At 31.9% G+C, this 13808-nt stretch overlaps 1 protein-coding gene across 13 annotated transcripts in view; it reads right to left on the bottom strand.

Annotated features, from left to right (window-relative positions):
• Window positions 1–2775: 2775 nt before the first annotated feature.
• RBM26 (RNA binding motif protein 26) overlaps window positions 2776–13808 on the bottom strand; it is an 88368-nt gene continuing 77335 nt past the window's right edge. For 11 of the 13 annotated variants that reach the window (XM_047720211.1, XM_047720202.1, XM_047720209.1 and 8 more), the window contains 2 exons: window positions 12828–12941; window positions 10397–11175 (listed from right to left, as the gene is read on the bottom strand). In XM_047720211.1, the coding sequence (XP_047576167.1) occupies window positions 11086–11175; window positions 12828–12941 (204 nt within the window). In that variant the 3' untranslated portion in view covers window positions 10397–11085. Of the gene's footprint in view, window positions 5562–10396; window positions 11176–12827; window positions 12942–13808 lie in introns of those variants that run through there. The other 2 variants (XM_047720208.1, XM_047720207.1) reach the window with 2 other exon arrangements.

Raw genomic sequence — 13808 nt, forward strand, 5'->3', positions numbered from 1 at the left:
GTTCCATACTTCAGTAACACATTCTAGGTTTTAAGAAGGTGAATCAAAGACTGGCAAGAAAACACAACACTGCAAACCCTCAGATACTGGAATTAATGTCATACAATGTAGTGGATTAGATAAATATTAGATAAAACATCACCATCACAGAAATAGCTCAGGAAAATGTTCATGGTTTGCAAGGGATTTTATTCTTCCCAAGAAAATAGATTATCTTTTCAATTTTTTTTATTTTTTTGTTTAGGACATAGAAGGAAAATCTATGGAACCCATTGTCTTCCCATTTCTATATAATTTCCTTTAGTCCATTTCATGCTTTGTGTTTCAGAAACAAATGTTCATGAATTTCATGGGGAAAACAAATTGTTTTCCTGAAGAAAAGCAGTTTGGAGTTGAAATTAAAAAAAAAAATATGGGGAGCTTGTCATTGCTATAAATTATGTGGTCTTTGTGTATTCTTCTAGTGCTTGTGATATTGAGAAATGGAAATTCCAGTCCTGATTCTGCCATTTGTTTTATCTTATTTAATAAATGTAAAGATTATTTGTCTTTTCAATACAGACTAGATATGAGACTATAAAAAGACTTTGGTATGGTATACAAAATCCTAGCAGCAACATACTGTGGAAAATACTAATAGTGTCACTACTGCATCAGAGCTGAACTACTCTATCAAGCATAATTTGGTTCCTGTTAAAATATGAATATAAATTTGGTTTTAACACATGCAAAAAACTGAATTTATGCTGCTCTCCAAAGCTAAACTGTGGAAGTACCTACACGTTTATACATCTCTGCTCTGTAAAAGATCAAACTGAAAACATAACGTGAGTTTTAAAAACAAGTATACTTTAACCCAGTAGTTTTGAGAATATATCTTGCAGGAATAATCAAAGATATTCAAGGGTACAGCATCATGTATATTAAAATAAAAAAAAGGACAGACAGGCCCTACACACCCAAAATAAGGATTCAATACATTATGATTCATCTACAACTAGAGGGGCTTTAAAAAATGGTATGATAAATAAATAAATGAAAAAAGACCACTAAACGGTATACATTATATAACCCCATTTTTAAATGTTCTGTGATCATTTATAAAAAACAGGCTTTCTATCCGGCTTTTTAACTTCTAGCTTTCTATATAGTAAGATATTACATGTGATTTAAAAAAAAAATTTTTAAAGACCAAAGTCATTCATACTTTATGCAGAAATATTTTTTTCAAGTTAAGTGAAGGTTGATAATGTGCTCAATCCACAAATATCCACAGGGCTGGATATGTGAAGTATGTTTTAAAAATAATTTTACCCAGGGCGCCTGGGTGGCTCAGTGGGTTAAGCCGCTGCCTTCGGCTCAGGTCATGATCTCAGGGTCCTGGGATCGAGTCCTGCATCGGGCTCTCTGCTCAGCAGGGAGCCTGCTTCCCTTCCTCTCTCTCTGCCTGCCTCTCTGCCTACTTGTGATCTCTGTCTGTCAAATAAATAAATAAAATCTTAAAAAAAAAAAAAGATTAAAAATAATTTTACCCAGTACATCATTAACCAAAAACCTCCACTATTTCATAAGCAGCTTTAACTAGATTTGTATCAAGACTTGTGCACTTTTGAGATGATAATGTATTTTCTTGTAGAAGCAGTGTCACAAGCGGAAGACAGGTTATTACCAAGCTTACTTAACCCACATTATAGATGACAGAAGGTATATCTGCAATGAAAACAAAAAAAAAATTGCAATATTTATCAATCTGTGAAACTGAATATGAAATGAGCATGCTGAATGCTGGAAAAGCAGGTCAAATCAGGAAAACACTGAGATGAAAACTGAAAATTAGAGGGAAGTTCTAGAAACTTTCAATGGCTTTGGAGGCTGACAGCATAAGCACTTTACAGAATTTCATTTCAGAATATATGTCAGTCTTTCTTTGACACACAGTAGTTAAATTTATTACTCATGATAAGGAGAAACTTTCTGGCCCCCGAATAGAATAGAGAGATAAATTCTAGCAGTAGAGAGGCAGGAATTAAGGACTTGAAGGAGGGTATGGAGGATCTGTATGTGTGTTAGAAAATGAGTCACTAGGCCAATAACAAATTGGTACCAAAGGTGACTTAGAACAATTTAAAGCAGGAATGGAGGGTACAGAGGAGAAGAGGCAATGTGGAGCCACTTGTACGTATATGTGTGTATGTATATGTGTGTGTGTGAGTGTGTGTGTATATATATACACACATATATAAGTATTTTCAAAATTCCCAACTGTGAAATACCTGAGGGCTGCAAATTCTTCCTTCTATTCTATGCTAATATAACTGATGCAAGATGCAGGACAATTTTAAAAAGTTAACAACTGTTTTTAGTAAGACTATTTTATTTAAAAATTTTTCAAAATATAAAAATAATAAACATTATGGATATTTAACAAACAAAACAACATAATTCAACTATAAATAATAAAAATGTTGACAACCCCACATAAACATGTAATACTATAAACATTCTAAGCATACAAGAGTAGTTTTCTAGTTCAAGTTTTACCTTTTTCAAGTTTTATTATCACTTTGAAAAATAAACCCCAAAAAAAGCTGCTACAGCTTAACCAATTACTTTCGCTCCACTCAAAGAGCAGGGAATTTTTTCCCCATGCCAACACACATTCGTGAAATGGGATACTTATGGGCACAGGTATTAAAAACTGGAACAATCCAGTCTCCAGACCAGAAAAGACTCCTTTGGTGTTTTTAGGTTCAACAATCCACAGAAATTGAGTAAAACTAAGCCATTTATTAAAGGAAATCTTGTGCCAGATAACATGTTCTGAAGTAATACCACATCCAAAACAGATTCAGGATTCTGAGAATCAAAAGTAAACATCTATGAATGCTTTGTTGATACTTCAAAACTGTATCTTAAGAACATTCACTAAGGTGCTGGAATGAAGTCTTCTAGATGTAGAAAACAATCTACACATCAACGCAACACTTGTATAATGTAAATAATGCATCCCTTTACAACTCATCAAATGTTCTATTATTATGTAAGAATTACCCTGCCGCCTCCTGTTCAGTTAAAGACAGATGGGAATTTGAAGCAGAGCAGGATTACAACATATTTTTAGGACTAGAAAAGTTTTCCACTTGAAATTTGGGATAACTGAGCCATGCTGAATGTATCTTTTTTTTTTTTTTAATTCTAGCCAGATTAAAGTTCTTCTTATCAAAAGAGCTAATGACAAACTGAAGAAACTACTTACTTTTTTTGGAAGCTGGGCACAAATAAGTGTACTGTAATTCTGTATCATATTTTTAAATTCTAACAGGCTGGGCTCTTTACCTGACTTACCACAGGCCACTTTATGCTGCTAGATTAGAGTAAGTCACAAGTGATCATACATTAAAGCCTAGCGAAGTCTAGATAACAGGTCCAAAAATGATATTGAAAGGTTTTTTAGCACCAATAACTTTTTCCTAAGACACTTGAGGGGCTGCATCACTTTAAAGTATTATTTATCTTGTAAACAAGACCAAAAATATTCAGTTGATCTGTATTTTGAGCATAAATATTTATAAACTCTATTTAAAAAAAACAAATATAGCATGACTAGAACTGCTAATAGTGTAAAATCTAAGTATATTGAAAAATATAAAGATATATAAAAGGCTTCCATAATGCAATCATGCAGAGGTAAACCACTTCATTCAATTACACAAAAGTGATTCTGTACAGTTATCTACACATAGCTCCATGAGAATCCTATTAAGGAAAACAAAATAATGAAAATCCTTATCTTTAATTAATAAACACATAGGAATTTAAATATGTAACTGACCTATTGGCTCTCATAGAAATTTTCAAAAAGTACAATGATCTTGCTGAGAGTCAAATCATCTCGACTTCTGATTCCCAATGGCATGTTTAATTTTGCTTTGCTTTATTTTGTCTTTTAATTTAAAAGCAAGGGAAAGAAAAAGAAAGATGACAAAGTAATGTTGAGGGTGCTGGTATATGGTCCACATCCAAGAACCAATCAAAACTGTTAACAAGTATGGTCTCTCTTCATTCAGTCTATGTTCTTTGGGTTTCTAACCTAGCAAGTAAGTCACTACCATCAGGGAAGAGAATCTTCTTTCCTTGAAAAGAAAAAATACTGAACTAACTTGGGAAAGTATCTCTGAACTCCTTGTGGCTATAAGCTAGTTTGCAAATATGAACTAAAACAAAAATCTAATTTTAAAAATGTCCTGTATGCTACTAGGTCATAATTATATTAGAAGACCTTCCGAAATATATGTACTTTGCCTTTAAACACAAACCTAGTATTAACAAAGCAATTATCAATTAATGTGGATCAAAATAATTTACATTATGATTGATGTGTTCATTCTTTTTATTTTTCATGAAGACAAATGCACTGCACACTCAAGAAAAAAGTGTTTGCAGAACAGTCAACTGCGCAAAAAAAAAAATGAAAATATGAGCATGGCTTAAAGAAACTAAAAAAACAAGGGTGAAAAGAGTCAAGTATAATTGGGCTTTTCTAATAAAGTATAACTTTCCAACTTCTCAAATGCCTCATGGGAATCTATGAAGGAATACTCAAATTAATTTTCTGAAAGCTTTATATGATGCTCATTATAAAAAAAGGTATTTGGGGTGAATATTTAGGATCAGATTTAATCACACTCTTTATAAATAATTCTAACCCATATTGCTTATAAATAAATATTATGAACATACACCTTTTAAACAACGTTAGACACACAACACAATTTCCTCTTGCTTTTAAGATTGTCTTTGATGTCTTGATTGCAAGTGAGGAAAATATGAAAAAACTGTGTAAATTAGACATTTAATAGATATTTCTCAATATTTATAATCCACAGATCATCCTGTATTACTTGAAAAGAAAATTATTCTCCTTGTTGGCTTTGAAGAGCTAAGAAACTTTTTAAAAAAATTATTTGGGTAAGTGGCCTTGGCAACAATTTCAGTTAAGTATATTTAGAAGAAATAGGCAAGTTATTACAGTGTATAAAAAAGTATTTTAGCATCTGTTCAAAATTATTTAAGTGACTATCCTAACCCCAGAAATGCATCCTAAAACCCGGAAAAATTAAAAACAGACCGATGCTTAACTTTTTAATCATTTTCTTCATTCTAAATTGTTCATGTTAATGAACACAATATCATGGCTTTATAGATTTCCTAGACACAATTTTCAACTTGGCTGAGACTGAACTTATCTCATATTAGGAAGCCAAGAGGTCTTTTTCCTTCTTAGTGTTTAAAAATTAAATGGCTATAAAGTAAGGGGAGAAGACGTTTAAGAGCAAAGTCAGACAAAGCACACACTCAGACATACTTCTGGACTCAGATGTAGCAATTAGAGAACTGCAAAAAGACAAAATGCGAATTATAGTACATGTAAACATCTATTCAAATTGATAAAGAGCAAACATAAAATGATAGGATGATATTATAACAGTCGTCTCCAGACAGGAACAGGTCTTGCTGTTGTAGTCACAAAGCTAAATTCAGGCAATGATGATCTCTCTCTGCTGGAAAAAGAGAAGACTATTAAAAAAAACTTTGAAAATTGTAAATAAATCTAAAAACCGAATCACACCATAAATTGATCTCCAACTTTTCTAAACATTAAGAAAAAATCTATTTGAGAAAGGAATCAAAATCAAAGTTGCAGACAAATTTCACAAAAAATCAGCTTTGGGTTAAAGATTTTAACAAAACCTCTCTGCATCATGCTTCCTCCTTAAAACATTAAGCCAAAGATCACAGCGCTACAACACAGCCATGATCTATAACTTCTGCTCAGGAAGTGCAGTAACTGACAAGATAGTCAACTGTTAAAGAAGTGTGGGTAGGCAAAGTAACTTTAAGAAATCACAAACAAATTCCAAGATAGAGTATGTAAAAATAAAAGAACAATTTTCTTAAATTTCCCAATGATTTCAAAGTAATTGTGAGGTGTATCTAATTTCCTTAAACTCTGTATGATAACCCTTTCATTCTTTAATTACACTACAGGACATAAAATTCTGTACTAAGCACAATGATTAAACAACCAAAAATAAAAAGGGACACATCAGAATGAGACAGTGCTTCATATACAAAGGGAGACTAAATGGATGATGGGAAGTTAGTGGATGGATGAAATAAAGTAATAGGGAGGGAGGAATCAGGAACAATAATAAATTGATACCAAAAAAAGTAAAACAAATAAGTGCTTTCGATACACTATGTAATGAATACATATTACTGATAAACTGCAAGAAAGTTATTTACCAAACTCAGAATTTTTCTACTAACCAAGTATGATGTTTTCATTAGAAAATAGTGAGAATGACAGTCATTTCACCAAGATTTCTTTTTTTCTCAGAACTTTTAGGTAGCTAATTTGAAGATAATCTCTTGTCATCTGATAAGTATATAATGATCAGAGAGAGAGAGAGAGAAAATAACAACAAAAAAAAAATGCTACTCTCCTCTAAAAGCCTGTATACATACCTGAGAGCAACTAGCCAGTTCAAGAAGTTAACAAGAACAGGGTAGTTCCTGAGATTTGGGAAAACAAAATTTTCTCTCTGCCTTACAAACATCATTCACTGATGACTTAATCCTAAATTTTTGTTTTTATTTATAGGGTTTTAGAAGAATAAAAGCCCTGAGAGAAAAGACCAAAAAGTGAACTAATAACTAGAATTCCACACAGGACATTTTTGTTTTAAAAGATTCAAAGATTTTTGTGTAAGGTAAGAAAAAAAGCTTGTAAATATTTCTACAAATTCTAGGACGACTAAAACTAATTTTCTACAACTGGTTCACTTTATGTGTAAGGGGAAGAAAAAAAGAAAATATAGATTGGTAAAGTTTGTATAACACTCTAAAATAACCACTGATATTTCAACATACCAAACAAGCAAATGTTTTGCTTTCTTATGTAACCCTTAGAGCCAATGATTAGTGTCCCAAGTTGAAGATTGGAAATACAGTCCCCATAAAACAGTTCTAGTCACAGGAAATTTCCTACAATTAAGCTCAGCCATACTTTTCTGTAGGTAATCAGCCTAAACCACTGAAGTTTTGTCTTTATGGTAAACTATTGGTTGATACACTTGATTGTATTACAATAAAACAAGAGCTATGTAATACTCTCCCATTCCTGCAACATGATTTCATTAAATAGTTGGGCATCAATTAAATACTAAAATTAATTTTTTAAAATCTCACAATTATTCAATAACATTTAAACAACACTGCTTAAGACATAAAATATTGAGTGAAATATATAAAATGACAACTTAACCATCCCTTGAGGTAATCCTAATCAATCTTTTAACCAGTAATATATAATTTCTCTCTCTCTTTTTTTTTTTTTTTTTTGGGTTAAGTAGCAGCTACCTACACTGTTCTGAATCCTTTTTTCACTTCAAACTCAGCCCAGATCTGTACTAAAGCAAAGAACTTGTTGGGAGAATTAGAGAGTTAAATATATGTTTCAAATTTTAGGTAGCATATCGTTAACAGAAAGAGTTTTAGACTTCGAGTTTAGAAGCAAAAGGAAAGTTGTAAGCAGAAGTCTACCGAGTCTAGTGAATAGGGAAGCTGAGCTATACTTTAGAAGTTAAATGAATTTTGTGCCAGCAAAAGCAAGCATTTGGGAACACTATATACAAAACTGTACTGAGACACATTTATTCAGACTATCATAACCAAATCTAAGTTGTTTCCATTGATAAGATGACAGAAACAACAATACCATCAACAGGTAGGGGGAACTGGCACAGATACATTAAAAAGTGTTTTATATTAAATATACTACACCAAGGAAACTACAGTATGAAAGGGACCTTAAGATCATCTAGTCCAAGCCCTTTCATTTTACAGACAAGGAAACACCCCTGGATAAGTTGAGAGACTTGTCTAAGGCCAAAGAGTCAGTTGCAGAGCTGGAACCAAAAGCTAAATCGCTTAACTCTTATCTGGTACCTCCACGCTAGGTCATCTTTGGATATAAACAATTAGTGGGATGGACTAGATTGGTGGCTCTTGGCATTCTATTCTTACACACAGACAGAAACCAAAGGCTAGTTTACTCCTGAAACAGACTACAACATTTAATACTCCAAAATTATTAATGTCTTAACTGTTGTGGAAATTCCATTAAGACTATATGTATATTCCTCCATCAGTATTTTTAACCCACTTCTGCAATACATAACTGTTCAACTGTTTAGCAAAATGGTCTCAATAACTGAGAAGACCTTCAGGAGAGATTTAGAAAATTGATAAGAATTAACAAGGGAGGTAATTGTCACTCCATTATTGGAGATTTAAATATGCATTCATCACTAATTCACCCAACAAACATCTGAGTGCCCATTATGAGCCAGGCTTTGTGATAATCACTAGAGATAAAAAGATGAATAAGACATGGTCCCCTTCCTAGAGGAGCTTGTAATTTAGTGGGGAAGACAGACATATAAACCAGATAAATTATATTACAACATAAGTACTATAACAGAGATATGAACAAAGTGCTGTATTAGAAGGGAGGGTAAAGGTACGAACTGGCTAATGACCAAGTCGTCTACCAATTTTGTGCAAGAACTACCATATTTACTGCAAACACAATCTCATGCTCAATCAATATTTAGGAAGGAGTAGAAATGTAGAGTTAAAAAAAAAAAAAAAAAAAGTTGGCACCCAAATCAGAATGCCTGCATTCAAATCTAGTCCTTTCACTCATTAGCTGTGACTTTGGGAAGTCACTCCATCTCTATTAGCCTAAGTTTCCTTATCTGTAAAATGGGAATTAGCAACTACTTCAAAGGTACCTAGAGTTTAAAATCAGAACACATGAAAGTACATGCATAGTATTTATAAGCATATTCATTAATTTCAAAAATCCAGTAGCAATTAAGTACTAATATTTATAGTTAAAATCATCTTAATGATAATGAAAATGTAAATGTGAACCTAATGAATGTAATATTTACTGCTCATTCTTTGGAACGAAAGTGAAACACACTTGTTTTCTGATTCATTCAAAGCAACATGGCTTAAAACATTTTAATTTTAGGTTACTAGAGAATTTAAGACTAGGGAAACTGATAAGCTATTTATGGATTTAAATAAGTAGGTAATTTCAGTTACATTATAAGGGAATTTTATAATAATTTCTAAAAATCAGGCTAAAATTTACTAGTCAAATTATAAAGCCAAAAATCAGCATGGAGATTTAACTGGCCTTTGAAAGATTTTCTTTCTTTATAATACCTGTTTGGTGTAAAGAGAAGAAACGTGAGCCTCTGCCAATTTGGCACCTTTCACGACTACTAAAAAGAAAAGAAAACAAACTTACCTAATGAATCAGAATAGCACATAGTCAACATACAAAGACTACATAAAAATATATCACAGATCTAAGTAAAGAAGTTTTTGAGTAAAGTCACTATTTTGACAAAAGAAATCGATTTTGAAACTTTAAATATTAAGACATGTACCAAATGTAAGCCAAAACATTCCTATGAAATAGTATTACCATCAAGAACATATATACAACTTTAACCCTAAGTGTGGGAGGAAAAAAACAAAAGAGGAACGGCATCCATTAGTTATCCCACTGACAGAGGATTATGGTGTTGGAATTACAGTTTGTGACTGTGAGGAGCCCAGTACGGGAAGAAAGTTGATTTTTTTTTAATGTGACACTGAATATAATCACTATAATCTCAGGAGGGGAAGAAACACTTGCAAATGAAATGATAAATTTTGAAAGGTAAATATGTAATCTCCCACCCCCTCATTCTACAAAGAATGCATTTATTTCCTGAAACTGCTGTATCAACTTTCAACGATCATGTTCATTTGCCAGAGAAATCCACTTAAAAGTCACAATACTGTTGCAAATGTCAAAGATTTTTATACAAGTATAGGAAATGCACACTTAAAATATCAGACTGGAACACTTACCAAACAGTGTTTTCCTAAAGTAGTATCTATAGTACATTTCTTTATTCATACATCTTCAAATGGTCAAGTTTTCTTTCATACATCCAAAATGTAATGTGATGTTTTCTTATTCACCAAATGTTAGCTCTACTTGAAGTCTGGTTCCAAACTAATCAGCCTGCTTTTAAATTTTAAGACATCTGTTGAAAATTTATAGGATCAAACCAAACTGAAGTGGTATAAATTTTTTACATTGGATTGTACATTATTGTAAAGGTACCAGTAACCATTATTAATAAATTAGTGATTATAGCTCCTTTTGTGATAATTGGGGGGAAGGGTAGATCACCATCTGGAATGGTCTATTTATTTTAATTTTTTTTTTCTTTTCTTTCCTTTTTTTTTTCTTTTTTCTTTTTTAAAATCAAGGAACATTGTCTTGGTCTTTGTGGGGGTTTTCTGTCATTGTTTTTTTTTTTTTTTTCTTTTCTTTTCAAGAGACCATTCCACTTTATTTTTAACATCTGAATGCATAAGGACTCATATGCAAAGCAGTCATACACCGTTATCATTAAAACCCATATGGTAAAATACATACACAAGTCCAACAAAAGGCTAATACATAGTAAAGCCTAAGCATACTACTATGTAATATTATGAATACATAACTTGGAGACTTTAGTTAGAGTACTATGTTATCTATTCATTTTTGAAAACATTCATTAAGATTTTAAATGCAAATTCATTCCTTATTTGGAGTAAAACAAAATCCTCTAAGTTATAACAAGTATTGGTCGTAAGGTTTTAGACCTATTCATTAAATTACAAAGAACCCAAAGAATTCCGTAATGTTCAGTAGAAGTATGTAATAAAAACATTGCATATGTTTCTAGTGTGATGTCTTTAGCAATTGTTTACTGAAATAAAATGCAAACATCAATCTTTCAAAATACAGGATCAGAAGGTAGTTTTCTTCTCTTCTATTTGTGAAATCCATCTTCATCACATTTTACCAAAAAAATTGTTTTTACAAATATGTAAAAGTACATTAGATAATACTAATGAAACACAGGTAGAGTTCTAGCATATGCAGATCAATGATCAGTCAAATCATCTTCTCCAAGAACGAGATTCATTGTCCTCTTCTTCTTCATCATCATCTTGAAGTAATGAGTCATCCACCAAAGACTCTTCCTGAAACTTTAGGTTAAAATGCATTTAGGAATTTACCCAAAAAAAAAAGAAAAGAAAAAAGGTAACACTTTTAAATACTGATTTCTCTCAAAAGAGGCGAATACAAAAGGTATTTCTATAGCTACAATTTTCAAGAACAAAGAAAAGCAACCTTTATCCACTCAATGGTTTCTCTACAATATCTATTCTATGGTTTATATTGAACAGGCACTAAAAAAATATCCAAGTAAGCCTTTTACATGCCATTTCTCCTGCCTCACTTGATCAAATTATGCCATCTTCTACACCTACAAAACAGTGCTCAATACCTTTAGTTTTTTAAAAAAAGAAAACATCAATAAATGTTCTCTGACTTACCCTGTCTAACCCTGGACACTAAATCAACCAATAACTTGTAGAAACATCTATCAAGATTTATAGATTTATATTTTTTTCTGCTATATGAAACAAACATTTCTTTTATAGCATTCTTTGCTTTTCCCCATTCCCTTCATAAAAGCTTCTCAGACTGCTTTTCAAACTTTTCAAAATACCTAATACCAGGAGCTCTCCTGCTTTTCTCCCCATTCAATTCAAACTCATGGAAGGACAAAGGTATAATCTAAAATATAAAATGACAAATCATGTATATGAGTTTCAAAATACACATTTTATTCTTGCATTTGACTATGGATATGTATAACAGCCTCGAATGCTCTTCAAACAAAATGAAGTGCCATTAAGAAAATCTAACAAAGGTAAAACATGGAATCATTGTTTCCCCACCTTACCTTTATTAACCTCAACTTTTTCCTATAGCTTATTTCATGATCAAATAAAATAGAGTTATGTTTATGTTTATGATTTCAAAGGGCTCTCCCACTTCATTGTTCTTTATGTTCACACCTCTCAGCCATCATACTAATTGCTGTACCCAAGAAAAATGGACTGTTCAACACCTATTCCCCTTCCACACCTAAAATGCCTCTCTCAACTCTATTCCCAGTCACAGCTCTTGGTTATGGAAAGCTTTTTTTATCACTTAGGGTTCAGCTCTACTGTCACCACCATCTTCAAGACTCTTTTGGTCAGAAATAATCACTCCTTCCCCAGGGTTCCCACAGCGTATTGTTCAGATCTCTTATTGAGTGTATCACTCTGCCTTTCATTATAATTAGTTTCTTATGTGTCTGTCACCACCCCCCTTTCCCGATTAAAGCTCCTTGATGATAGGGACCGTGTCTTATTCATTTTTGTGCCTATCACAGTATCTACCATATAGAAGGCATTCACTCTAATGAACTAAAACGGTATGAATTAAAATAAAGGAAACCTGAAATGTTAAATAAAGCAAATAAGTAGGAGATATACTCTAAAACTTAAAATATTACAAGATTTCCTGTGGATAAAAATCTAAAGAATAATTATTGTGTCCTAAGAGTAAATGAAAACTGAGTATATATATGATTTTCTTTTTTTCTTTCTTTTTTTGGATTAGTAATCCATAGTTCTCATTAACCCAGAAAATTTAAAGCTGGTCTGCATTTATCTGACATCCCCTGCCTGGAATATGGCTCAGGAATAAAATTTTATGTTAAAATCACAGCCATAAAATCATATTTCATATAAAAATGTGAACATTTAAGATCCAACACAAATTAAAAAAAAAAAAAACATACTTCCTCTTCATCAGGTTCAACTTCTTCTGTTTCAACAGCTGAAATATTAGTTATTGGTTTATTCCATGCCAGTTTTAGATCCTGCCCTTTGAAACGAGCTCCATGAACTGCAGCCTAAAATAATTAAGAACATTAGAATGCAGAATATTAATAATTTCTAAACAATGTTATAGTATCTAATATTTAAATTAGTAAAACAAAAGAGAAGATACCTATCCATTAACTCTGTGGTTATTTCTCCATTTACTGTTTATTATTATAATTTATAATTTACTTTTTATGGTTATTTACTTCTAAAATCAGCTTTGTTTTTGGAAATAACTTTAAAAAGAAAATGAGAACACTTTCTCATGATTGAGCAGAGCTATTCTACAAATGGCCAGTATCTGACTATAACTATGTCTACATGTTTACAATACAATGATAATGGCTATTAAAGGCAACAATCTCAAGACATTTCAAGATCCTGGCTGTAGGTTCTGAACTGAAGTCCAAATTAGGATCAGCAGGCTAAACGTACTTTACTGTATTTTAATTCTTGTTAATTTATGAATGACATATATAGTAACTACAAACTAGAAACCTTTAACAGATATAAGAATACTTCTGCATGCGTAAAGTATCACATTATTTTAAAATTACATCAATAAGGTATCACATTATCTTTAAATATGATGCTCTACATGTATCACTCTTACGAAACCTAAGTATCTCCATGAAGAAAAAAAACCCTGAATGTTTCTACTGAAACTAAAGTATTTCCTACAAAGCTTTCAGAACTATGTAAGGTAAAAGTCAAACTTAGTATCTGCTAAATTAAGTGATTAGGAAATGTGCAAATTAAAATAACATGAACAAATATAAATGAATGTTAGCAACATACCAGAATAACTCAGTCATGAAAGATTTATAGCACAACCTCATAGTATAATGTGAAATCCAGAAACAATTACATGTTCAACAACACCTAACCATGAGTTG

Source organism: Lutra lutra, chromosome 3 (genome assembly GCF_902655055.1).
Source record: "Lutra lutra chromosome 3, mLutLut1.2, whole genome shotgun sequence".
Lineage (NCBI taxonomy): Eukaryota > Metazoa > Chordata > Mammalia > Carnivora > Mustelidae > Lutra > Lutra lutra.